The sequence below is a fragment of the Patiria miniata genome, unplaced genomic scaffold (genome assembly GCF_015706575.1).
Source record: "Patiria miniata isolate m_02_andy unplaced genomic scaffold, ASM1570657v1 HiC_scaffold_21, whole genome shotgun sequence".
NCBI lineage: Eukaryota > Metazoa > Echinodermata > Asteroidea > Valvatida > Asterinidae > Patiria > Patiria miniata.
Genome location: NW_024037060.1, coordinates 3216683 through 3243972, shown reverse-complemented (window position 1 = coordinate 3243972; position 27290 = coordinate 3216683). Strand labels below are relative to the sequence as shown.

The 27290-nt window shown below is 40.4% G+C and overlaps 1 protein-coding gene across 1 annotated transcript; it reads right to left on the bottom strand.

Annotated features, from left to right (window-relative positions):
* Window positions 1–4155: 4155 nt before the first annotated feature.
* Window positions 4156–26725, bottom strand: LOC119729460. The gene is made up of 7 exons (XM_038202024.1): window positions 26369–26725; window positions 22440–22542; window positions 17708–17753; window positions 11414–11515; window positions 8412–8543; window positions 7414–7509; window positions 4156–6740 (listed from the first exon to the last, which is right to left on the bottom strand). Exons 2-7 carry the CDS (start codon window positions 22524–22526, stop codon window positions 6679–6681), a joined length of 525 nt encoding a protein of 174 aa, XP_038057952.1. The 5' UTR covers window positions 22527–22542; window positions 26369–26725; the 3' UTR covers window positions 4156–6678.
* Between the last annotated feature and the right edge of the window lie 565 nt (window positions 26726–27290).

The window sequence follows — 27290 nt, the reverse complement described above, 5'->3', positions numbered from 1 at the left end:
AGAAGAGAATGACCGCTGGTCACATCTCCTTTGTTAATTGAACACGCCCCATCTTGATCCCCCATAAAAAAAAATCATGACATTGCTCTCATCAGCATCAGCTACTTTCAGTAGATTTCAACTCCACATGATCCGTGGAGCTCACATCAGCTGGCCTAGATATCCAACAAAATTATTCAGCCATCCGTGGGATAATGTTCCATCATAAAAAAGTGAACGGTTAAAAAAAAAAACAATCGGCATCCTTGCCGTCACGACCCGGTATAGTCATATTCAAGTAAAAAGCTCACGCCGGATAATTCCATCGATCCGCCTTTACAAGATTACAAAAACAGTTCAGCGAAAGAAGGCAGGAAAAAAATCGCTAGGTAGCGGAAAAAGTGAGGAGAGTTATTGGAGCACGCTTCAAGGGGTCGTCTCGCCTACCGGTGAGCTGATATAGTAGGCCTACTCACTAGCAGCGCGATAACTAGTGTACAGCAGTCGAGCTTTTACGTCGCCGAGCACGGTACGGATGTAACAACGGTCGATTCCGAGAATGCGTGACCGAGTGAGCGCGCTCATCATAGTTACGTCATACGAACACGGCCTGTCCAAGGGCTGCTCCGGATAGGTCAATGTCATGCCAGCGTCATAATGACGTCACACGCTGTGGTTGAGCAGTAGTTTTACCAGCCTTGGGACCGTGCTGTTGCTATTCGAGGAAGGAATGAGTGACTGGTTGAGGAGCATCTCTAAAAAAAAAAATAAAAAAAAATAGGTTATCATCAAAAGATATCCGAAAATAGACCAACGACCTGAATGGTATATTTAGGATGAAAAGATCCGATTGACTATAACGCGGATATCACTAGAAACGTTTATTTTTGTAAGGAAATCGAATTGGCAAAAAGATCAAGAGCTTTGTTTTGATTCGAGTAAGTTTGTTTTTGAAGATTAATTTTTGTTCGTGCAATTATATGATAAACAATGTACCGGATCTACGTCTGTTTTTCTAAAACGATTAAATTTCGGTATTTTCGTCAGTTTTTTATTTATTGATTTTACCATTTTTTTTATTTAATGGTTTTACCATTTTGAGAATAGAGAACGGGAAAAGATAACTGTACTTCCTGTTTTATATTTGAAAGAAAAACACTTCAAATTTAAATCAATATTTTTTTGGCTCTGTCAATTATAATATATAAAACATAAGGAGATACATCAAGGAGGCACGCACCTGTCTTTGGATAAGTATGACGGAATCGAGCGCGGACATCGGTTGGTCGACCCCATTGTGAAGACGTTGTCACGTGCACATCGGGCAGATGCACTCCTCTTCTGACGTCATTTTTCCGGTCTCATAGGTTGTTTACTCAGGTGAAATGAAATTGGTTATTTAAAGGTTGGCAGTGATGCTCAAGACGTGTGACGTCATAACAGAGTGGGAACGTGATCGCTGTTATAACGAGAAAACACCTCAACGATAAACACGAACATGATGACGATGAACTGTATCATTTTACGCTGCAGTGCAGGGGCCTACTCGGCGGTTCAAGTTTCATATACGTGGACTGGATGGAGACATGACGTCATAATCATATACGTACCGGGCCACGCCCTCTCATGCTTCTCACACTTCATTGGTTGGCATGCGCCGTGACGATTCTTCCGTCCATGATGTTTAATTGGCCAATCCTCCACGAACGTGCTAGTGTGTGCGTGTGTAAGGTGCATTTAAGGTCATAAGAACACAAACGTGCGGGCCGTTCCGGGACTCTACATAAGACATTTCGGCAATGTTTGAAGTTTGACTCGTCACTAACATTTTAATAGTGCTCTGCTAACTGTGATAAACTAGAGGAGAAAAGACGTTAAATTCGTGTTCTCTTCCACCACAGATTTGTGAAATATGAACAGAAATGTGAGAACTTAGAGGAACTCTGATGTGATGCGGGTATTAACACCGAGGTTCTAGTAACACTTCGTGAAGAAAGTCAGAGGAAAAGACTTTGCATTGGTTTTGGGCGGGCCTCCCACAACCTCAATCCGGTGTCATATAAGGTTTGGACTAATATAAAATACCGTCTCGTTTACCTTTTATGGACTCTAACCCTCACACATGACCTGTCACTGTAAACTATCTCCACTTATTGGCATGCGCAATAATACTACTGGATTCGTATTTCATAGAGTCCAAATAGTCACTACACCGGCCCTGTTCTCTTGATATACCTTCAGTGTATCAATTTGTAGAGCTCCTTACAGCTGTAACGACTAGGGGTTTTCTATTCCAAATCGAGATACGAGTAACAGCGCCCTCTTCTGATGAACAAGGGAAAGAGTTCTTACGGACCGCGTCCGATCGACTTGGCTACGACTTGAAATTACACACGTATCAATGGGAAATGGCTTCACTGGATGCAGCCGCTTCCCATTGACCCGCATGTAATTTCAAGCCATATAGCCAAGTAATTCGGAAGAGGTTTTTGTCCTCGATTATGTCCTGTTACCTTTGCTCAGCATAACTCCTTTCCCTCGTTGACCCTGAAATTTCACGCGAGATTTTGTGCTTAGTTTTAACATTCACCACAGAAAACCGGCAAGAGCGGGAATGTTTTAAATCTGTAGATATCGCAGGTTTAAATCGCCCTTTTGTCATTTATTTTTGTTCGTTCAAAACAGAATGACTAATATTTAACTTAAGATTTGCTTGTAGATTATTTGATAATATGTAATTTCATTTCACAGATTTTTTTCAGGGAGGCCACCCACTCTTAGTCGACGAAGAGAAGCAAATTTGGAGGTGAATTTTGCGACAAGAAAATTCTCTGCTTTGTGAATGCCGCCCTCTATTGGTTGTTGGCGAGTTCTGATGATATACATCCGATGGACGAATTTCAAATTTGGCAGCCAAATCGAGGCTCTTAGTTTAAGCCACGTATGATATTCGGGATCTTCTTTCTTTCTTAATCCTCGCCAAAAGACAAAAGAGCACTAATGCCCCATGGGTTACAATACCAATTTGCAATGTCTGTAGTTACTCTCATAAACTCACGGATTCACAAGATGGATTCTGTCAGTTTGCTTACCCTCAAGCCTCTACCCCTTGCCACACTTTTTTATTGGTAAGAATGCGTCTTAAAAACAATTTTTATTTTCTTTATAGGCGTATAGCCTACATACTTCAAACCACTTTCATGCTATCGATCTATTTCCGAAGAGAATTTAATAGATAGCACTATGCATCATCATAAGCACGATCGCTCTTAGCATAACTTAAACTAAATCAACTGCAGCAGTACTCGGATTTGTTTTCCGAATTAGATTGTTGGATTTTCTTCCTGATACATCATCTTATCACAAACAAATATCGTTATCTCTTTATAAAACCCGTGACAGAGTGAGATATTTCTATCCTTAAAACCAACACAGAGTCGAGGCGATACATTTTCTTCCCCTCGCTTCAATCTATTAGCTGAAGCGAAGCCAAAGCAAACTGGACATCGAACTTATGTTAAGGCGGAGAAGTGACAACTTCATGAAAATGTGGACAGAAAAAGGTGGGGTGTGCTCTCATAGCCCGATGGCGATAATGATAAAATGAGGCGATAACAAGGATCGTAATGGATATTTCCCCACAAGAGTGACGTTGTATCAACAGCATAACGCGTTCGGTAGATACATGAGATACCCGAGAGTGTTTTCTTTCCCCGCCGTCCATGAGATTTTCTTTTCCTCATTTGTCCGGAGAGCAAGATCTGCAGTGGCTTAGAAGAATTTAATAGACTGAAGAAACTGAGAACTATGTGGCGAATTCAGCTTTTATATGACTAGTTATAATTAAATAGGGAAACAGCAGTTTACCTTTTGTGTTAAAAATCTTGAAAGATGCGGCCGCAATGCCAGACAATGGTAGCTAATGACCAGTATCTCAATTAGTTGACTAGGGTCGAATTATGGCCGTGAATTTGAGTCCACACAGCTCTTGTGGGTCCGTCCCCCAAAAGGAGACATTTCGTAACAAGAGAAAAAAATCGAGGACCTCGCATTTTTTTGTTCCAAATTTCAACATAGGTCGATTTTGACATATTTAACCAACCCAGCATGGGAACGAAGCCCATCTGAAAATAAAACCCAAACATTACTTGAGACAACAAACATTTGTTACAGTTTGTTGGATTTTGTTTTATTCTGTTCGTAAAAGAACGGCAATTTCAGAAGAAGTAGTACATCAACGAACAGAGCGTAGCAATCCATTTCATCTAAGATACACTACGAAGCCTTGAAACCTAAAACATTGCGGACCTGTATCTGACAAAGTTTCTTAAAATCTATTACTTGTTTTCATCGGGACCAAAATACAATCAGAAAACGACATGGAAAGGGATCCACAAGAACACTGAAGCCAAATGTTCAACAGCGAAAGAGGAAATCAAGTAATTCTTCCTCCAAGACACATCTGCAGTTGAAGAAATAATAATAAAAACTTGCAAGTAAATGGACAGGCCACAGGTGTTCAAATTTTTTTTCAATTTCATTTTTTTCCCGTCTGGAAAATAATATCAAGTCACCAGTAAGCTGCCCTGTCTCTCTGTACAGTCGCGACGTTGATATATAATTCAAGGCAACAATTTCCGCTGTGGATCTGTGTGGCGTTTATCCAAGCTATCTATTTTCGTCTATAGGTAACATAAATCTACAGTTAATTATGAGCGGTTGAATTGTGCATGAGGTATAGATTCCTTGAAGATTTTTCCATTTTCGGATAAAGTCATAAATATCAAATCTTGTATCCATTTTTATATACACTGCAGGAGTGTGAATTTTACTGTGGCCAAGATATCGACCCAGTAAACGTTATATAAACGTGGACATTGATTTGAAATACTTGTTAATGGTCTATCATGGAAATCTGTTTTAAAGCCAATGTATTTTTTTAAATCAAATTAACAGCATCTTCCAAGCATTTTGACATCATCATTTAAAACGCTACTGGTTTCTTATAAACACATGAATAGTTCCTTACTCAAAGTGAAGAATATAAAAGCAAAATCTCATCTGTAGGCTATGTCTGTTTTCTGAAAGTGCAAGTACGATATTTGGCAGTGAAAATGAAGTGTTCAATCGCTGTGGAAAGTCTTCTTGAGGTGTGTTGTAATAATATGCCCTGAAACAACTCTTATTGTGAAAATAATGGAATCATATACCAACTTAACTTATATTCCTAAAAGACCACGCATGTAAATCTACTGTATATAAAAAAAACCCAAAAGTTTTGAATTGGACTGTCGGAATATGAAACAGCAGAAACCCCCAAAACCAACCAATTGACTTTAAGGTGACAGCAAAAAGAGCAATACAAATTAGTTACATTCGATTGAGTGGAAAGTTTAATGCATAATTGGAAAAAAAATACATTAAAATAAATTTGGTATGTGCAATTTAAAAACAAAACAGTTATTGCAGAGAAATCGTAACCTATGTCCGTAAAACATTACTCCCTGTCAGTAGTACTAATCCAGTATTTTTTTTAATTGGATGTGGTTCAGAAATACAATTTTCATTTTAAGGAACAAAGGAGAAAGGAACAGCGAAAAAGACAACTTCGCCTGCTTGAAGGAGTTTTGGACTATAGAACTCAAAACACTGATGGGGAAATCAGTAACACTTGAAATGTTTTCACGTTTTTAATTATCTTGTGGTTTGCTCTTCGCATACACCTTGGGTTTTATCTTTGCCCATGTGTCAATTCTCGACATTTTGCCCTGGATATTCCTGTGACGATTATATATTATTTTTGTGTCAATTCTAGAATCTACAATATTGACAACCACAAAGCGTGGCACCTTTTATTTTTCCAAATACACTCACGACAGATAAAGTCAATGTCTTCGGCCTCAGGCGAAGCAGTATATTTGCAGTCGTGTCTTTGCATGGAAAGATGCTTATAACGTCAGTCGGGCCCCGTGTGGAAATGATAAAAAAAAACAGTTGGTTTTACCTGCGAAAGAATCTAAGAGAGTATCTTTCCAATTTCTTGAAAACACAACGCAGGTCAGGCCAGAATATTGTACTTTTTTCAAGAAGGAATTTCTTTTGTTTCATCGACGATGACAGGTATACATTTAGTAGGTTCATGTCAAAAGAATAAACTTAATAAATATCTCAAATGAAGAGAGATTCTATCGCCTTAATATAACAATGCGTTAAAATTCCCCAAGAACGTCTTATTCATGTTATACAGACCCTCATGTATTGCATTGACATTCCGTGACATGAAATTAATCTGATCAGAGCTAAACCTTGTTCCGAGACAAAACGAAACAGTCTTTAAGTTTATTACACTGTCAATTTTCATATATACAGACATTTCCCCCTTTTCTGCTGAATGCCTCAATGACAACGGAGTGACATTGCAGTGAAATTTAATTTTGAATGGAAAACATCCACCGTTTCACAGCTTTTAAAGGTTAAAAACTGGCCAGATGAAAGACGTCAGTTCTAAAGGAATGCGTTGAAAATCAACTGAAAAAAATTAGTGTCTACGCCAAAGAAAGTGTTCACTTAACAACCTGACTCAATACCCACCCCCCCCCCAAGTGACTGTCAATTAATTAAACTAGTCTGGAACTCCATGTGCAAGTGTTCGTGAACTGTTTTTGTTATTTTCGTCTTCTTTCGATGCTCGCAGACCAATCAGGATAGGCTACTCATTCGTCTGGCCAGCACGGCAACGTTTAGGCACGTGTTAAGAAGATCTGCAGAGGGAGAAAACGCAACAAAAGAAACAGCACTTGTGAGAATTACAATATTGTGTAGACAGATCATTTGGAAGAGACGTTCACATTACAGGACTGAAACGTACATTAAATATCGAAGTTAAGCTTGAATTTTTGTATACGATTAATCAGAATCGAATCTGCATTTAAGATACTTTACGAATCGTGTATATTTTTTGATGGACAGCATCCCTATCTCATACGGTTATTTGACTGTTTCCTAATCCGAAATCCGATGAGACAGGTATCACGTGACTGGATGAGGTCTAGGAGAGAGATTACAGCGCATGATCCAAAACCTCAATTTGGCTTAGAATAAAGAGATTTCAGAAAATGCCTGAACACAATAATTTGATTCACTATCAAGTGCTAGACTTGTCCCAGTCCGCCATCCATTATTTTAGACCTCTGAAGGTTTTTCAATCACCAGTCGGATATTTACAATTCACTAAGTGGCGTAACTGGGTTCGAATTTTGAGGGGTGGGGCATTTCGAGGCCTCATTTTATGCAGGGGCACTCAATTGCCATCCCCAAAATTATGAGCGAGAGCACAAGGGGAGTGGAGGTGCAGCCTCATCGGGGGGAGGGGGCGTGCCCCCACACGCCCTCCCCCGGCACTCCCACCCAAAAATAATTATGCCACTGACTCACCCTTTAGTTGACTGGCATCCCATGTCCCTTCGCTGTCCGTCACGTACTTGAGTGCGTGCGGGCAGGTCCGGAACACCTCGAACAATTGCGACACATCTGTAGAGAGAGTTTGACAGCAAGGTCGTTGAAATCAATGACAATGACGAAAACATTGTAATAAACCGCTGTCTCGAATCCAACTGAATTTTTGAGACTACAAGTAGGCCTGGATTGTTTAAAAGCCCATCATAATTTATAACCGTTCATCTATGAGAGAAATATGATATGGACGAGATCGTGTTTTGGACATCTTTAAAGTAATTCGTTTCAATGAACAAATATTAAATCCGTCCCAATTATGTTCGAAATTGCCCGTTCATGTCAGTCGTTTACGTCATAGCATACACGGAGTTGGTTGTGACGTGGTATTTAAGCACGAATATCGCCTGAAAGATCTACGAAAATGACATTAAATAGCCAATGACATTTCATAATGGACTTCAACCCTCACTGCTTAAAAAAAATCTGACACATTAATGACGTATTATGCTTCAAAGAGCAATTTTTTAAATGTTAAGTTAATATAGACATTTACAAGAAAAATGTCATTTACAAATTACTGCAGAACGAATTCTGAAAATTATGACCCATTTAATTTTGTTCATATTTTGTGCAGTTTCGGAATACAGACAAAGGCGACATTTCAATCCTGTCTTGCAAAATGATATACGAGGTTTGTCGGCCAAAGGTTCTTTAAAAAAAAATCACTCAGAATTGTTTTGTTATTTAATGCACAAGTCCAAATTATAATTAGATTATGGTTAGACATAAATGAAAAATAGTCCTTCTAATGCAACTTTATATCCACTCCGATGATATTATGCGATTTAGTGATTTGCCATCACACTGGAATCCTGCGATTCACAAAGAAATCATTATTGACCATTTTTTTACGCCTGAAATTGAAGAAAAAAACAAAGCTTTCACAGTTGAAGACAAACGGCCTTGGGGATTTTTACCGTTTGCAAACTTGTCGATACTGACAACGTTGACCTCGGCGGACGGGACGTTTGAGGAGCCCGTGTTTCGCTCCTCCTCCCCGCCGTCAGTTCTCTCGCCGCCTAGCTTCGACATCTCCTCCAAGAAGGCATCTTAAGAAAAAAGCAAAAAAGCATCTTAAAACAGAAGAAAAAAACACCTACTATGATTACGGAGTTAAGGATTTCCTCGTTCACTGATCACTCATTCGGACAATTATTAGAGTGGTTTGTCGTCATCAACGACGGCGGAAGTCAACTGGTGGTGCATTAGTCTCTACCATTTCCTCTATAATTTGTAGTGCAAGCTATTATCTTTGTTCCCTCCCTTCTGCAAATTGCAATTATCTTGTTAAAAGCCATCTTCGTTTCAATTCGACGAATGAGAAAAGCAAACATTGAATGCAACGGAAGAAAAATAATAAAGAGTAATGTAGTAACATTTTTCATCAATTTGTCATATTTTTTTTCATTGAGAAAGAAATCAAACCATGATAAAGTCGTGTTCATTGTCGATGATAAAGATACTAGAGCCGCAGCAGTTTGGAAAATCATTTTCTAAGAGTGAACTCGATTAAGTTACAATAATCCATGGTTCAGGGCCTACTCAGCAGGGTACAGAAAATATGTAAAATATAATGATCTTTAGAAGGAATGTCAGAGTGCTTGAAATACGCCTTTTATACGAATAAAATCAGTGATCAAATTGCACGAGAGGTCAGTGTCAATTAACACTACACTTTTTGAGCATCAATGTTGGAGTTCCCCCATGGAAAGGTCAAGCCGTGTTTTGCTAACTGACTGCTTTGTGCATTTAAAATGTTGGTATCCTTGTTAAGCAGTCGTTGTGTGCTCTGGCTTCAATTTTCACCGTCTTCCACTCATGGGGTCCTCAAAGCGCTCCTATCGCGTAACATAAAACCTGCGACGTGGACACGCCGCCGCGCCTCCGCGCGATAAAATAGGCCTGTTTTATTATCACGGCGCGTTATACAGACGGGTTCCTGTATATCACTCGTTTCATACATTATTCACTCGTGACTCCAACTCGCCGACCCAACGACGAAACCTCACACCGAATCTGATAGGACTTCTTGTGACACAGTTACATAAAACAAATACTTGAAGAGGTTTACCGACGGTGCATGTCGCCCGATTTTCAAGACTAGATCAAACAAAGCGAGTGTAAGGTTAAACGATGGCCTTTTAAAGTCTGAATAAAACCATCATTTAGCATCTTGGTCACGCAGATCATTTTCGAAACCTTTGAAATTGAAACACTCAACCCTGGCACCAAAAGTCTGTAACAACGACACCAGGATGCGCTCGGGGAGCTCTCCAGGGGGCCATTATTGGCAGACAATATCTTGCCAAGTATGTTATGCTCTTTGTGAGTCCACAAAATGTCAGACGACAATACTTCGACAAAATAAAACACGACATCACGACAGGCTTCTCATTCAAACGTCACAGTGAGTTCTGTGACTTCCATCTGGTTACGTCATGTGTCACGTTAGTGCCCAATTGAGGGCGCTTTTTAGTATTATTACGGGGTGCCACGTGCCCCATCGAGAACAGTTCAGGATTAAGAATGATCGTTTTTCAAATCATTTACTTAACTTACTGTCGAGTAGTCAAGTATACATTCTGATTCTGTATAGGAAGAATTCATGGTCGTATGCCGCTTTGTAAATTGTCTGTTTTGCTTTCAGATCATTGTGAACTCGGCAAACAAGGGCATGTTTTGATGACATTAACATAGCATCCGCCTATCGCTATCTGCATTACGTGCAATGCGATCTGTTGGTCTGACAGCAATATCCGTCCACACCGCCCAGTTATTGGATTCCAGTTCCACAGAGTGTTTGCAGAGACAATAAAATTCCGATTCTATCCTCAAATTGGTAAAAGAAAATCACGATGAATCTTGTCATTGATTTGTGTAGTGGGGGCGCGGGACTACATCTTGGCCGAAAGTCTCCTGCATATACGTTTCATACATATGACATTATAGGTGAAGTGTGAATTCTGGATTCCGATGAAGACAAGTTATAAACTCGTTGACGGTATTGCGCACGACTCAGTAAACGGCAGGTGAACTCACTGACGCGTGTGGGGCTGGGAGTCCATAAGGGAAAAGGGAATGGTTTGTTTTAGGAGTCAGAATTTCCTCGGACAGCGGTAAATGTCTACAAACCGAGACCCATAGCTTACCTTATAGTTATGGTAATTGACAGTTATTGTACCTGACAATTGACATTGAATCTCATGGATGACGTCAATGAAGAGCCATTACTGTTTACTGACGCAATCGGGGGCAACAGTGACCCCTTTTTTATCAAGAGGCCATGCAATTAAAAAACTTCTTGGGGAATCAGCAATTAGGCACTTAGATCACTCGATTACTTGAGTGAGTTATACGTAACAGAAATATGTTATCATAACTTATTTGCGTTTCCTAACTTTTTGTTTTACCAACAGTTTTAAGTCCGAGCCTCGGGAGTCAGCCTCTAGTTTCACTTGGCCTTGGAGAGGTCAACTTGCTGTTCGTCGAAGATTTGTATCATGAACATTATGGTTTCTTAGCTTTATTATCTGGAGGCAAATCGTGGACGAAGCTGAGGCTTAGAAAACGGCCCTGAGTAGGCCATATTAAACTGAAAGCGATATAAACTCTTCATTTTTAGAATTTGATAGTTTTCAAATGAAAGCAATGAAATCAAAGTTCAATACAAATAAATACCAGTCTGCTCTGATGAATAATTTAAAATTTGTGATTAAACATACCCTTATGTTTAAGCCACATTTAAAGAAAAACAACTTAATATGTGGATTGTAACGCACTCCGATCATAAAATAGTCTGGCACCATCCCACCCAACAGCTTACAATCTATAAAATAGATTCAGGGAACACGATCGAAAATGGCTTCCCCGAGATAAGGTCTATTAAAGTCGTTGAGCACAATCGAAGAGTGAGTCTTACCATGGGCGTCTCTCTTGCCGATACCAACGGTAGAATGCATCCGAGCCAGCCTCGCCACGGAATTGGGTGTTGGTTTGTCTCGCTTGTTTAAAACAAAGGCCTCTGAAGAAGAAAAAAAATCAAGACGATAAAAAAAATCAAGACATAAAACAGTCGTTGGATACGGATCACTCCCCGTGAATATCTTTACGAGGAATACCATTTGTCGGGTTTTCATTTTTATTAGCGAGTTGCCAGTTTCTGTTTGAGGATAGTCGAGATAATTCGAGATGATCTAATTCCATTTTCTTATCTATTTTCTTCTTTCAAGGTCAAACCTTCCTCGGGGAGAAGCAGGCTTCACGGATCACGTGAGCTAAAGTAGCCAATGGCGATAATCAACACTAATATATTCAAGAGCGGCAAATGTTTTTCATCTTTCATTATGGTTTAGTGCGTCTTGTATTTCCGCTTGACATTTTGTGTTAATGTCCAGTATTAAGGCCAAGGGGTTGGGATGTAAAGCGCGCCTACGCAATAACTCTGGTTTAGGGGCTAGCATCAGTCGCGTAAGCTAGGCGAAGATATAAATATGGTTGCAGTTATAACTGCCATTATTTGAGGTTTTTATCAATTATAAATATGCTTTTAGTGTATTTTTTTTATTGCCATCAAAAAGGTTTATTAGGGGAAAATGCAACAAATCATACAGACAACTGTACGAGATTGTAGTCTGGACCAAGTTGAGATTAAACAGTATTTCATCTACAAAAAATTGGTTACTATACGCTAGCCGGCTTTCAAACTGTGTAGATGAAACTTTACCTTTTCGTAGCCGAAGAGTCAGTTACCGAGAAAAAGAAAGAAAGTAGATCAACTAAATAAAATATGATCTACTCTTTAACAGTCAAATCGTTTTGAGACTAACTTTGACTCACTTACTTGTGAGTACAAAGCGGTCTCAAGATCGTGTTTTTGAAAATGTAATCACATCCTTAGACGAAATGGTTTATCGATTGTAAGCCTCATAAAAGCAACACGATATAGACTATATTTTTCTGGTTGCCATTTTGTCCTGTTTCTCATTTTCAGAAGAAAAAAAGGACTTCTTCCCTCAAGAGGAATGGGTATTTAGTAAGTCGTGACCTCCCTTGTTATGTTTGGTAACTGAACGACCAACTTAAGCAACCATCAAAACGTCTTGCCTCAATCACAGCGCCACGTATCGTACTCCCAGCCGATCGCGTTACGGTAACCGAGCACTTCAAGTTATAGGCCCGATATTGCAACATAGCCTAAGTAGCCAAATCGGATTAATTTCTAAACCGTCATTTGCCAGCTAAAGTGCCCGGCGCAAGAAACAGAAAGGACTGCAGAACGAAAAAAAAAAGTTTTGTAAATACCAAAATGCGACGACCTATATTTATCTGATGGCACATCCATTTAGGAGCTGATCTGCGAGATTTAATAAAATCACACCTACGGTGGGTTTTTGGTTGAAGGTGTACATCTTCAATTACGTGGACAGGCTTGGGGCTGTTTTACCCAAAGAAAAAGAATGTAGATTATTGATCGATTGTGGCTGTACTGAAAAGACTCAAAGCGAAAACACTATAGCATATTGAGCGGCAGAAACATCCTCGTGTTTTCGTGGAGGATGTCTCGATGCGCTACTATAATAATCATCATTTCTGCGGATGTTACAAAATAAATCCTCACTTGTATGTCATTATAATTTATGTATACCTTTTCCTATGCTGCTTAAAATTTTGAAGCGAAATGTATCTTATGATTTTTTTTTACCTAACGAAAATTTCAATGGTATGTTGAATGGTAAATTTAATGTAATTTTTCCTCGACTTTTCCCCCAAAGTGATCACACAACTTTTCTTCCTTAGTTCCCTGCCTTCGAAATTGTTGAGATCATGTTGTTGGTATTCAGTTGATTTTGTTTTCCAAAGAATCTCATAAATATGTTTGTGAATTACGGTACTGAAACACAAGAAGCTTTATTTATTGTAACTGCCTCTACAAGTCACAATTCAAGAACAAGTGTTTTGAGTACAAGTGAATATGCCTGAAAATGCAATCACATGAATCACAGACAGATCCTAGAATTTCGATACAGCTAAGTTGTTTTTTCCTCTTGACGTAGTTTGAGAGTGACCGCGGGATGTTTTTGTCTCGGGGTTTTAACATGCGCATCGTTAATATATATATAGAAAAAAAAATTGAATGAAAAAGAAATCACAACGCTTCACGTCTTTCGACATGCAATGCCTTTGGTAAGAATATAAATGAAAGTTGACTTGGAATTAGTTTGTGGTTTCCATCGTCATACCTTTCTTACCAGCCTACATAATTCCTTTAAACGGCGGTGGGCGCCCGTAGGCTGATCATTAAAACAGCTCAACGATTTTGGGGGCTCTTTTTCGAAGGCAAGTGTCTTCTAAGAATTTAAATAATGACAAAGTTGTAAACAAGGAGATGTGCGCGCGGGAAAGCTCTAATATATAATTGCTTGCTGCAGAATGTTTACGGGCACTTTAAAGAAAAAAAGAAGGACATTTACGATTTTGTAACATACGTTGGTTATTTTTAAACATAACTTTTGTGAATTTCCAATTACCGATTCAATGCTGCAGGGGGGGGGGTGTTAAAAAAGTATTTTAACTTCCTTTAAATGTATGGTAATGGACTCTGCTGTATATGCACTGAGATGAACCTCAGAAAGGAAGCTTTTTTTTCGAAACATACTCTTCGGAAAACACAAGTGAAAAAGGAAATGGTCCATTTTGAGTTAAGCCTGTGACTAGACTGCCGAAGAAACTTGTTTTCATCCACACATTTTCTTGTTGCAGAAGTTTGCCTGTTACACGAGTCACAAAATACGCACGCTTTCCGCGAACTGCTTACACCCACAGCCAGGACAAACAATAGATGATGACGTCATGAATGACGTAATGCACTTTTCCCTAGGCCCGTTGCGATTCCCGTGGATCGATCGTAAACGGTAGTCCCCACTTCGGGGTTTCATACAATCAGCGATGAGTATGTAATTATGGTCGCTGGGGACAAAATCTAGCGGTCACTTCTGATTTTGTCGATGGGGGAAGAGTCAAACATCAATCACCAAGGGGTCCAGGGAAGTCCTCGGAGGTCAAAGCCTACGGACGACCCGTGGTACTTCGTCCACTAACAACCACTTATATATGGTTGCTTGTTGAAAGTGTCCAAAACGTCAGTCGAGCGTTTCCGCGAGGGAGAGAATTGAACCGTTCCTCGGTCTGATGACAGCACCTCGCTATAGTCGAAACGTTGGGGGTATCACTCAGTTCCACTGCTTGACGTTTCTATTACATTCTGAGGCGCTTTTTACATACTAGAATTACTCCAAGATGGGCAAAGAAGGAATATTGTTTGACTTTATTGCTCAAGCAAAAGCACTCCTCAAATCTGTAGTCCCAGAAACATAGTAGCGTTAGCAAGGGATTCGACTATATACTCATAACAACGCGTCATCGCAATAATGCACTTATAGTGAACATGTACCTAAATCAAACCCAGCCCCCAAATATTACACCACCTGATGTCGTTACACTGTGACTGTATATACTCGAGTACAGCTCAGGGAACCCTGGTTGACCATCCAGTGGAAATTCTAAACTCCACGAGCGACTCTTTTGAACCATTTCGTGACCGGTCCAGGGCGGTTGTACAGCGATAGACTCGGGTGTTTTACACCCTCAAGACAATAATATCCCCCAAAAACTCAAAAGCAGGTTAACGAGTTGTTACGACAAGTGGAGTATTACTTATATAATAGTTATGAACACGTCTCACTCAACATTTAAGCATTGAACTTGGTTATCGTTTAGTACTGGCGCGCACTGGATATCGGCGTACTCTATATATGCACCGCTGTCAATCGCTTTAACAACGAACACTTATGAGAAGAACACACGAATAATTTCTTCCTATGACAGGTAACACTCTCATAAGTCTTCAGAAAAATAAAGATCTAAAATAATCTCAAACAACATCGTAATATTAAATACTTGATTTTTTCCTTCACGGACTTAATTTTGTAAAGTACACATAGTGTATGTTCGGTGCTTTTTAGTCGCTCTTCAGCGTATAGGCTCTAGTGCGGGATTCATATGATTCTACGAACTCCTGCCAACAATAGTACAGAAATGTTGCCACTTACCAATTTTGTTTTTTTTAAATTTAGGAAAACTACGAGCATAAGTTCACACCATTTAAGTCGTTGAAAGGGAAAACGAAATATTGACGTCTGTTCAAGCCTAAGCTATGGCGCCTAATAAATCTCAGCATAAATCTGATCATGATTTCAGTTTTTCTAAAAAGAAAAATCAAGCTTTCATTAGGCTCCCTTAGAAATCTCTTGGTATAGCGACATCAGGCGCATGGATGTAACTTTATAGACCACTTATTGTTTTTGCATATGTCTCCATTGGCCACGCTGTCTCAACGCTCGGTTTGGGTCACGAATGACTGGATTTCAGCCCCATAATGATCGGGAATAGAAAACGGAAGAAATATTGGCGTCCCTTTCACCAAGCGAACTATTCCCACGTGAGGTGCATCATATAATTTGTCTTTAGGATTAGTTTCCTGTTTCATGCTCAAACTCGTGATTGTCGAGAGGTTGGTGATGATTCCTTGACTTGTGTCCTCCGGGACGCAGCAATACCACGCCACAAGCGTGCTAAATGGTGTCAGAAGTGGCAATAAATCCTCCCCGGTTGACACAACCAAACGACCTGATGTTGCAGCTCATGTTGCATTGAAAATCACATGAAATTGATGGAGCTACTGCACTGCGAGAGTAATGGAAAGTGTCGATTACCTTCACGGGTTGAAAAACTTATTCACAAATTGACTGCCATTATTTTGATTCAGGGTTATTTTTTTCTTTTTTTGTGTAAGAAAGCCCGCTGGATTTCCTTGTTCTTGTGAGTTTGCAATGATTTTATTCGCAGTTCAGTAAAATGAGGAGTGTTGTTCATACATTGAAAAGAAACAAAAAGTGTTCATAAATGAAAGAAGGATCGTACGACAAAAAAGTGAGGTGTCGGGGAAAAAATCATCGCAATTTGACCTCAAGAATTACCAAAAAGTGGACGGTTTTAAAGAATTTCTCAAACATAAAGAAAGTGAGAAACAAAAGATGGTAACAATAAGAGCAGTATGTTGGATTTCCTGACGCGTTCTCGATTTTAAACGAGGCATTCCGTAACCTTACTTCATAATGAGTCGAAATTTTCTCCAATTTATTCTGGATAAGAGAAGCTTACTATAAAGCGGTATTTCGCCAATTCACTTTCAAATTTATTTCAATTTAATTGGATTAGGAAAGTTACTCCCACATCATGAAACGTCATTTCCGTGGGCATAACAATTTTGTCTTTTATTCACAGTGCCCAATAGTTAAAAAACAGTCGTAAATCCCACTTTCATAATTGTTTAATAGTGGCAAATCTGCCGAATCGGAGGTCGAGGTTTTGAGATAGCGAGAGAGAGGAAGGGGGATTTGAATACTTATGGGCCAGTCTCCCACGGAAAATCCTTGAAGGGCCACCGCACATCACTGTACAACAAATACAAGGAGGAAAAGTTGACGATACGGTTTCATTGTTTATGATCCACGGACAAACAAAAGACCAATTTTTATTCCCCTGTCTTTTCGGCCCGCCCTCGACTGCCCTCAGTTCGCCCCCGCAAACCGTGTCAGATTTCTTAGCAGGTGAACCGCGGGCAACGGTGCTCTATACTCCCCACCCCCCAATCTCCACAGCGATTGGTTAACTTTATATGCCGATGGAGACAAACTCGCCCGATTGGACGCATGCTGGTCACGTGACAACGTTCGTGGGAAGACAGAGATACGCGTGAGGAAGGGTTTGAAGAAACAGACGATGATATGGGATGAAGCTTATTTTCATTCGGGAAACGGAAATTGAATAAAATATGAGGCACAGTGCGCCACGTTTCATTTAGGCGTCAGATTGATATGTCTGAGAAGGATGAACGTATATTTGTTACCCGTTGCGCCAAGCATTATTAAATGTACACACTCAGGTTTTTTTTATAGAGTTCACATTACTTAATTCATGGAATGATATCTGAAAACCAAACAACAAAAACAACCAGGAGAAAGGACCAATTAAAATCAGATTACAACGTCAGCAACTCTAAGGCTATTTAGAAGCGCTGAATTAGAAGGTATTTGAAGAATGAGACAAACACGGATTATTTTTACGGAACAAAAACACGGTAATTGAAACTGACCTTCTCGAAATAGTCCCCTCGAATCCTGATCGTCACTGTAATTTTCCTGCAAAGTTCAAACACAAAGAGGATATAATGAGTTGTCTTGCCGTTATGCATACAATGTACTGCAATTAACTGACTTCTTTTCAGTTGAAATTTCAGCATTTTTCCCTTCAAAATGCACTCGCCTTGTTATAGATTAGATCAAGTCTGATTGACAGTGCGTCATAAGTCTAATTCATTTTTCTCCAATCGTGCGCTGTTTTAAAATGGAGCGAAATAACAAACAAAAAACAGATGAAAGGACAGACTGATGGACAGACATTCTATAGGCGCCAGAGTTTAAAAAAAAAGCATCAGAATGACATCAAAACAACTTCAAATTAATTATTTGTAAACGTGTGAAGCATTGGCAATCTTTCACTTTACGACGGATTTTGTGACTTTATTATTATGTTGAAATACACAGAGACAAATCAAATCGCAACAAATTTAAAAGCCGAGTGATAAACGTCGTCGGCTTTAATTTGATTTCGGCTCGGTCGTTTAACAAATTTAAGTGGTTTTCTCACGAACGATAATGGCTGAAATCACTCTCATTTAGGTTCGGGAAAACACATGCGTCATTCGGCTAAATACCCCCACCCTCCCACTTAATGGCTTCAAATTAATTTATCGTTCACACAGTCCGTCTTCATAAAACACGTCCGGGTACACCCCGAGAACAAAAGACGATGTCACCGTGGTTTCTTATCGATTCCGCCTGATGGGGCATTCATGGGACTGGCGGATGGTACTTTTCAGTCATTGTTGCTGAACGCGCCAGGATATTTGTAATTCGTTTTGAACGAGAGGCTAGAGCCACGAGGCAGCTGCGAAGGGCAGTTGTACCACCTGCACTGTAATCACATTCCAAGCCGTTGAACAAAATTATTCCACCTGTCTCGCGATAATTAATGACCCGTTCAAAATTACAAGGGATAGGCGTGTAGATATGAAAATTATTACCAATTCGGAAAAAAATGACACATCATCGTTGACGGCTGTAGATGGACAAGCCCATAATACTTTCTGAATTCTCTCCCATGAGTAAACTTCTTACAGTTTTTCATTCTTTTCAAAAAGAAACAGCTCTTCAAACGCGTTCATCAAATGATTTTTTTTGTACTGATGCCCTTAAGGTGACTATATTTGAAAAACAGTCAATATAACCACTAGTGTCGAGTGGTTCTTCAAAAACCTAAAGTTGTATGAAAATGATGGAAGACAATGGTTGTGTCAATGTCGTACTTTTGTGCCCTTTACTGAGTGCGGCTTTGGGTAAATTGGGCTGAAGTTTATACGCACTGTGATACCTTTGGGAGGACAATGCCATCAGATGTCCCCAGCCCAAAAATTATTGGGGGACATGTTCCCCACCCCCCCCCCCCCCCCTAGATCGCCGCAAGGTACATTGGGCAAAAGAATGAAGAAATCACCTAGTTGACATTTTTCTTAAAAACCTTTTAAAAAAATATCTGTTGTTATCGAACACAAATTATGTGCGTTGCTTTTCCCTTTAATAACCTATCGGTTGTGTATTCCCCCGACTTTCCTCATCTTCCACAAGAATACATTACAACACCGCACACATTGCCCAAATCAAACACTGTGGCCACCTCCTTATTTGCGGGGGAAACAGAATTTACTCGGCATTTGCAAGGATTCAGTGAGTTCCGTTGAAGAAACAGAAGAAAGAAACGAGTTCTGTCGTCTTCCCGCCCCGGGTGTCAAAAGGCATAAATGTTTGAGTTTGCCCGATTACCGCAACGGCGCAACCCCACACTAATTCAATCGGCATCAAGAACTCCATTACCGCCCGCGCGCTCGGCTGAGAAAAAGGGTTGGCCACATAGCTGCGCTGGGATGTATCGTCGGCGCGTAAAACATACCAGCCCACCGGTTTTTCCTCTCAGGGAACGAGTAGGGAGAAGTTCGCTTCAGTTCATCCCAACACAATTCATTCCACATCTTGCCTTCAATTTTGGAATGTATCTTTTTTACTGCTCCTCGCAGGAGCTCGAGCGAAGTATACCGAACCTTGGATGAACATTGCTTGCGTACGACATCCCCCCCCCAAAAAAAAAGAAGCAACATATATCATTCGCGCTCTTTACTCTTTCATTTTTTTTCCAAATATAGTAAGTGTTTTTACGTCATTCTCCGGTGAAGGGTTCAAGTTCAATGCACCAGTTTCCTTTTCCCGAAATCTTGCTTCGTCTCTGGGCTTCGGCTTTAATCTCTGGTTTCAGAAGCAGTGAGGAAGTCTTTACTGTCCAAGCCAATTAGTGCTTTTCAAAACTTTTGTCTGATATGACGTAATTTAAGGGTCCAGAAACAGAGAATGCACGGACCAGTATTGAGTCCAAAAAAGTCAGTGCCAAAATTTTTCCTCACGCTGTTGTGGGTGGTAACTTAAATAACATACCTGTGTGGTATTAACTTAAATGGAACGGATTTTTTTAACGGTTCAATCAGTTTCGGCCGCATGGTGTGTTTTTGGAATTGATTATGTACACATGACATTAACAGTACTACGAGATTTCCGTTTCGAGTGCATCAATTCTCGATGTAGCAAAAACATCGCTCGATCTCTTACTGCACTTTCAATTGACAGAAAAAAAAATTGCCGCAAGGCAGAGAGAGAGAGAGAAAGAGAGAGGGGGAGAGAGTTTCAAGGACTCCATTGAGGAAGGCATTCCATTTGCCCTTGCAATTCTATCGGGAAATTACAAAAATGGGGCCTCAATCCACCTGTCCCAAAACATTTACTTTAGTGTTCCAGTGAAAATAGCGGGGAGATTTCCAGCAGTGTTTGATATTCCTCTGTGCCGTAAACCCCACGGATTCGTAAGTGTGAATGTTGTCGTTTGATGTATTTTTCCCTCTACGTGAAGTTGGACTTTTTTTTAAATTCACAAAAATAACAATAATTACCCTATCACGGGGACAAAACCCGCGTTTTTATTTGAAGTAGGACTCGAGCCCGGACACCCCAAGCTCTAGTTCTAAATGTTGGCGCGTGTCGAAGAGTTGGTCGGAGCTACAGACAAAAACTTGAGACTGTCAGGTTTGTATATACCTACACGGAGGTTCCAGCGTGGTAGAAGGCGAGTTATGCGAGGATAAACTGGTAATGGAGGGTAAACTATGGGCCAAGTCAACGAAGTTCCTACTTAATTTGCACTGAGCTTTGAAACAACACAATGACACTGCTCAGGGATGAGACACGCGTGAACAATTATTCTGTATAACGGCCTACGAAGCCGACCATAATAATTTTTGGAATTATCTTGTTCGGTTTTACGTATAGCACGAGTATAGACATCGGCCTTCTTATCATATTCCGGTTCTAGTTCACATCCAATTGACACGGTTTTCCCCCATCTCAGATTGGATATACCATAATTCCAAGCCGGCCTGCCAAATTCAATCACGAACACGACTCAATCGAATTGTCGGGCGAAATGGAAACCGTTCCCCCTCGACGACTTTCAGCACTGACCCGCATCAAAGGTAGCGCCGTCCGAGGGCTTAGAACATGGGTAGACCGTGTGCGTTCAGCAGCCATCTTAAAGATGCTTAATGCCATTTGATTTGGTAACAATGAATGCACAAGATGTCTGCTCGTGTACATCCCTGGCCCCCTGGAACAAAAGCAGGCAACTGGGAAAGCAAGATGGCTGCAATGCGAAGGATCCTCACCTCGGATGAGCACGTGTTCAATATGCCGAATCAGGTGGTACCATTTAATCACGTGAATGATATACAAACAATATCATGACTTCATGCCTGTATAGTATACTGACAGCATTTGAATTTCCCCCAGCAGCAAGTGTCAACTGTTTATATCTCGTCAGGTATGGTGACTGTACCCCGGTGCTTGAACCCAAAATTAAAATGTGAGCTCGCCCCTGAATACATGGTGTGCCTTTCCAAGTCTTGTTCGGGTATATTTCAGTCAAACTAAACGCTAGATTCAATTGGCACGAGTTGGTGTAAATATATAAAAGAGGAACACAAATCGCATTTGTATCTGCATCTTGAAACATTAATAGAAAGTGTCTCGCGTCTGAGACCAATTTGCAGCTCAATATCTTTGTTAAAAACCCACAGAAATAGAAAAAAATCTTTGTCAAAAGATCCCATTTTTCAAATCTTATTTCTATCCCAAAACTTGAGATATAAAGCTATCATTGTATCTTTATGGTAATGCTTGTTGTTTGATATGTGTAATTTGTACACCTCAAGGGCATAACTTCCTGGGGTACAACTTCCATAAAGCGTCCAGCGAAAGCGTCGAAAAGAGACAGATTCTCGAATGGGTTAAGCTGTTGTGGAACTATTACCTTGAATACTTTCTACAGAATAAAATAAGTTGGGTAAAGCACCGTTTTGCAATGTTATTTACCCAATATTAGTATCATGAAATAACCTCATTTCGGGTTATGACCAAGTTTTGGGAAGAATCGTAGGCAGTTGGCCATTGTTTACCAAATTTGGGTAACATACCGACCTATTTATGCCACCTTTATTCCAGTGTTTGAATCTTTCAAAAAGAAAATAACCGTCCTTTTTGTTTTACATTAAAAAAAATATGTCCAATTTGTACGTTTTGACATACACTGAACCAATTGGATTTACAATAAAATCCATCGATTCTCGAATGGCATTAACTCTTACAAGACCCCTTGCTTCTTTAAATACTTACCATGAATCGTCCATAGGGTGACGCCATTGCAGTGGCTGCCAGAACACACAGTAAGATCCACCAGCTTTTTAGCACACAAGTGTTCATGGTCACGCCCGAAACACTGTGGAAAGAAAATCGAAAATGCCAACATTTTGTCAAACACAATAATCATCACTACAGAAACATCATGTTGTCATTGATTCAACCCCATCACGTGATACATTGACACCTTGCCTGAATATTTCGCTCTGACAATTGCTCTGACAATTTTTTTGATATCAGAAACATCGTGTCATTGATTCAACCTAATCACGGAGGCATTGACACCTTGCCTTGAATACCAGTACATGTAATATCCGCTTTGACTCTTTCTACGTCCGCACCAGACTGAGAAAAAGAGGGAATTAATCGAAAACGTCAAAATTTTGTCAAACACCATCCACTAAAAGAAACATCATCTCATTGATTCAACCAGCGTCTTGCAATAATAAATAAGGCGTGCGATATATTTGTTCTGACGCTGTGAACGACCACACCAGTTAAAGAAAAGGTATTCAAAATAACTTGAGTTCGTGACAAAAATAGCAAAAGCAAATCTCTTATTGCTGCAAATTTGAACTCTTTTTTCGACACTTGCCAAGCTCAAATCAAAAGTGGATTGCCTCTTTTGGGCTTGGACCTTAACTTACTTTCCCCCCCCCCCCCCTCCTTGTGTTATAAGGGTTTTACGTCTATTGAACCAAGACTCCTTAAAAGAAGGCCTACAAATGAAACCTTCTCGTGAAATTTCAGTAGGGCCGAAACGGAACACAAGTGGTACCATTCATGAAATAATATGGGAATAAACCGGGTTATTAAAATGCCCCCTTTTGGGGGTTTTATTTGTACGGCAGTGTGACTCGAGTGGTTGTGGTTTATTGCACGGGATCCACGCCGCCTAATGATGTGGGGGATAAGTTGTGGCCGCGGCGCTCAATTTTGACAATCGTTGTCATTACGTCCCCGTCATAAATTGAGTGGCCGGACGTTTAGACGAAAACAATAAACCCATAATTATGTAGGTCAGGAGACCCATAATTATGTAGGTGGGGAAATTTCTTGTTACATCAATTCGACAAACCCTGAACATGCTTATTGTAGGCAACTATAATACACAGTTACTTTGTTGACAGGAATGTATTTGTAATGGCAAAATGTTGAGAGACAGCTGGGGGGGGGGGGGGGGGGGGCCGAACTCCCCCTAAAAAAAGTGTCGGCCCACTGGAAATTTGGCAGCTTGAGAAAAAGCCCAATCCTAAAAGTTACCATGATAAGCCGGTTTAACATAAAGTGCCTTGTTTTCACGTTTGTTATGTATTGTTCATTTTAAACCGTGTTTTTCGCGATTGGCTGTTTATTTGAAAGTTCCGTGCAAAGCGATAAGCGCCACCTATTGTCTGACATTGACCATGATGTCGGTTTTGAACAGCACCACCATGGAAAGAAGGTGTCCAGTCCCCCCCCCCCCCCCCCCCCCACCCGCACCACTTTTTTTATTGTACGGAGGCCGGGTGTCTGGTAAAAACAAACATGTCTACTTTTCAGCACGGATGAAATTGGGCGCCCCTCCACTGGCCGGATGAGAACCCTGGCTACGCCGCTGTTGAGAGATTGGAAATGTAACGTCTCTTGGGAAAACACTGGGAAAATAATGCAAACAGTACTGGGACAGCGCATTGTAAAACCGAAGAAATCACATTATTTCTGGACCAATTTCTTCATCTGTGAGATTGGGTGGAATGTATCGCCAAAAGAAATGGTTTTTTTTTTGAATCAGCAGAAATTTTTTGGCCTTTGTTGCCTCAATCGTAATTACCTCAGCATCTCGTCTGCCGAATCGCACACAATAATGTAATCGAACCATAGAAACATTTGCGTTTATCACGAGAGTATCATGGGATTATCCTCGGGACGGGGGAGCAGGGGAGACAGTTGAAATGACAACCTTGATATATATTTCGTCCAGAGCTCACAATTCAAAATGATTTTGTTGGAATGAATGTATTTTCTTTAACGGCAAAATGTGGACAGAGATTGGAAATTCAGAGGCTCTTCCTCTTGGGAAACCACTTGGCTAGGATCACATCCCAAGAAATCGACTGCATGGACTCAATGCTAATTTCATCATCTTTAGTGTCGGGCGGAACGTATGGCTAATATAAATTTGATTTGAATGAGAATGTTCTTGCATTTTGGTGCCTTATTGCGTCTTTGTTGCTTTCTCCGTAATTACTTCACCATGAAACCCATTCTGCTGTATCGCAATATGTAATCAAACCCCGTAAAAACATTCGTGTGTATCGCTCAAACGTAATACGTGGCTGATTACCAACGACATCTTTGATACATTTCACCCGGAGCCGAGACACTTAAGCGTCCAATCACAAGGGTATCGTGGAACTATACCCTGGGGTGGAGCAGAGGAGGGGACGAGTTAAACTAAGCTCCAGGCTTCCAAACCCCTGCATACACTATACAATATGTAGGGCTGATTTGGAGCAAAGTGTCGGACGGTTTAGCCGCTTGTGGCCGAAGTTTCATGATAAATGCCACAGGTGGACAGAGCGTGTGGCGTTTTGCCAACTGTGTCACACTAAGTCATAGGGGTCGGTAAAATCACTCCAAGCATCACAGGTTGCATAAGTATAAATGCCTGAAATTGAGCCGTGTGATCTTAACTCTGATTAATTTGCGTAACCAGTGGCTCATTATCAGTGATATGAACTAAAGTATTATGAAATGTGAACTGTCATGCAATCCTGTGATCTGTTTCATCATTACCGTTATAATTAAAAACCGCGTCATGGCATCTGATCATGATTATCATCTCATATCTTTCCGTTACATTCGCGTAGTAAACACGAATGTTAATTCAATCAACGCCGCAGAACGATAAGGGAGGCAATCAAATAATGCATAACGTGCATTCTGAAGTTTGAATAAAGTCGACGTCATTGAACATTCAGTTCACGTGTTGGCCACGTGAAATGATCAGAGTGAATTTTGTTTCTCATAAAAATGCTTCTTCGAATAATAAGACGACTGGATATCTTGTTTTGTCTCCTGCACATTGCAATAAAAACACTGCCTGACCAAAGTTATTAATATAAGATCCAACGATGATGTTTTCTCCAACTTACGACGAATGAATAAGCAATTATTGGTCAGCGGGCGAGGAGTTATCGCCGGCCGAACCATCGCCGACCGCCCCGTAATCCCTGACTCCCCAATGCAATTTTGTTCAATTTGATCACTGAAGACTCTCCTCAGCAAATGTCACTGTTTTACAAAGCAAGGTATTTCGCTATAATCTGACCAAGATAAGTCCCTTTTTTAACTGGGCTATGCAGCCCTTTTAAAGCGAAATTCAGATCAGGTAAATAACTTGTTGCCACTATAATATAAGGTGTCTTAATCATTTTTCGTTTCCAATCATTCTTCTTTTCCAAAATGATATTGAAATAAAATACGAGTTACGCACTACGATTTCTCACACGGAAGCGTAAAAAAAAGGAAGCAATTGTGAACAGAATATTACATCAGCATTTTTTCACGCTATGTTAATATTTAAAACCTAACTTTACGGTCACTGAATCGAAAACAACAAAATTGGAGGAAGGAAGGAAGAGTGGCATATATAACTACGAGCCAGCAGAACATTTTTGGACAGTTATGATTGAACCCCTCCACCTTAAATGCCGCAATTCCCCATACAGAGCAACAACCAATTACTGAAAAATCGTGTTTTCACTGAAATGATGTATTTTTATTTTAATATTTTATTTTCCTTTGAATGAAAACGTGAACAACACTGCCAGTGAGGTTCTCGTGTTTTGTCGAACAAGTGCGTATACAAAAAATACAAAACGATAAAATACAACTGCGATAGGAAAAGGTGTCACACTTACAGTACTGAGACAATCAGATCCACGACTGTTTGAAGAACAGCAAAATTCAAAACGGTAACTTGAAGTCAGTGATGAGGATGAACGAACGCCGCCAACTGTTATAGGAACTCCCTCAGTACAGCTGCTTTGACGCCTAAATGTTTGCTCGCTAATTTCATCTGCCAGCTAATACGACGTAATGGCATTAGAGTCGACACTTAAGACCGCACAGCTGGGCTATACATCCCTCCCACCACACGGCATATTATTTTGTAGTGATGCGACGCGGACGCGGAACTTTTTTGCCTTTCTACACTTGTCGGTTCACTCCCAAGTACTGGCGTATCCTGCAACCACCACTGCTTTGTACTAATAACGGACACAGTCAGTCCAACGTGCGGCCGGATAGACCGCCGGTTGCAGTAATTGCGCAGGCGTACGTGCCTACAATCACGCCTATTTGCTGTCCGATCTCCGCGTCACACTGTCGGAGTTTGCAACAAAACAGAAAGGACACATTTCTCAAAGAAAGGGAGAAAAGATCGCGAGAAGGTGTCGTCATCTTGAGCTTGTCTTGCCGTCACATCTCGTTTAGACGCGACACCAGCGTATTTTTAGAGTTCAGATTGTACGCGCACTCGCTGGCTCATGTTGTGTAATTTTATATTTTAAAAGAAGAATGTGACTGAACTAATTTCATTTGTGGGTGTACGATGGCGGGCGACTGGGACCCATGGACGCTACCTCCCTCTCCAAAAAGTCCGTCTCACCCCAAATTATTTTTGTATGTCCTCTGTCTCAATTCATGCGCTGTCTCTTACTAAACACACTGCGTGTAGGCCTTTTACAGTCATCAAGAAAATCATATTTTCATCAAGTAAGGGTAAAGATTTTGAAAGAAAGAACAAAGGAAATAGTCCTTTTTCTGATCAAAACCTCTTGG

Excerpts from the sequence above, each read along its gene's own strand:
- LOC119729460 (XM_038202024.1), bottom strand. The coding sequence starts at position 22,526 with ATGAACACTTGTGTGCTAAAAAGCTGGTGGATCTTACTGTGTGTTCTG. Across the intron at positions 17,754-22,439 it reads CACCCTATGGACGATTCATG|GAAAATTACAGTGACGATCA; the intron begins GTAAGTATTTAA and ends TGAACTTTGCAG. Across the intron at positions 11,516-17,707 it reads GAGGGGACTATTTCGAGAAG|AGGCCTTTGTTTTAAACAAG; the intron begins GTCAGTTTCAAT and ends TTTCTTCTTCAG.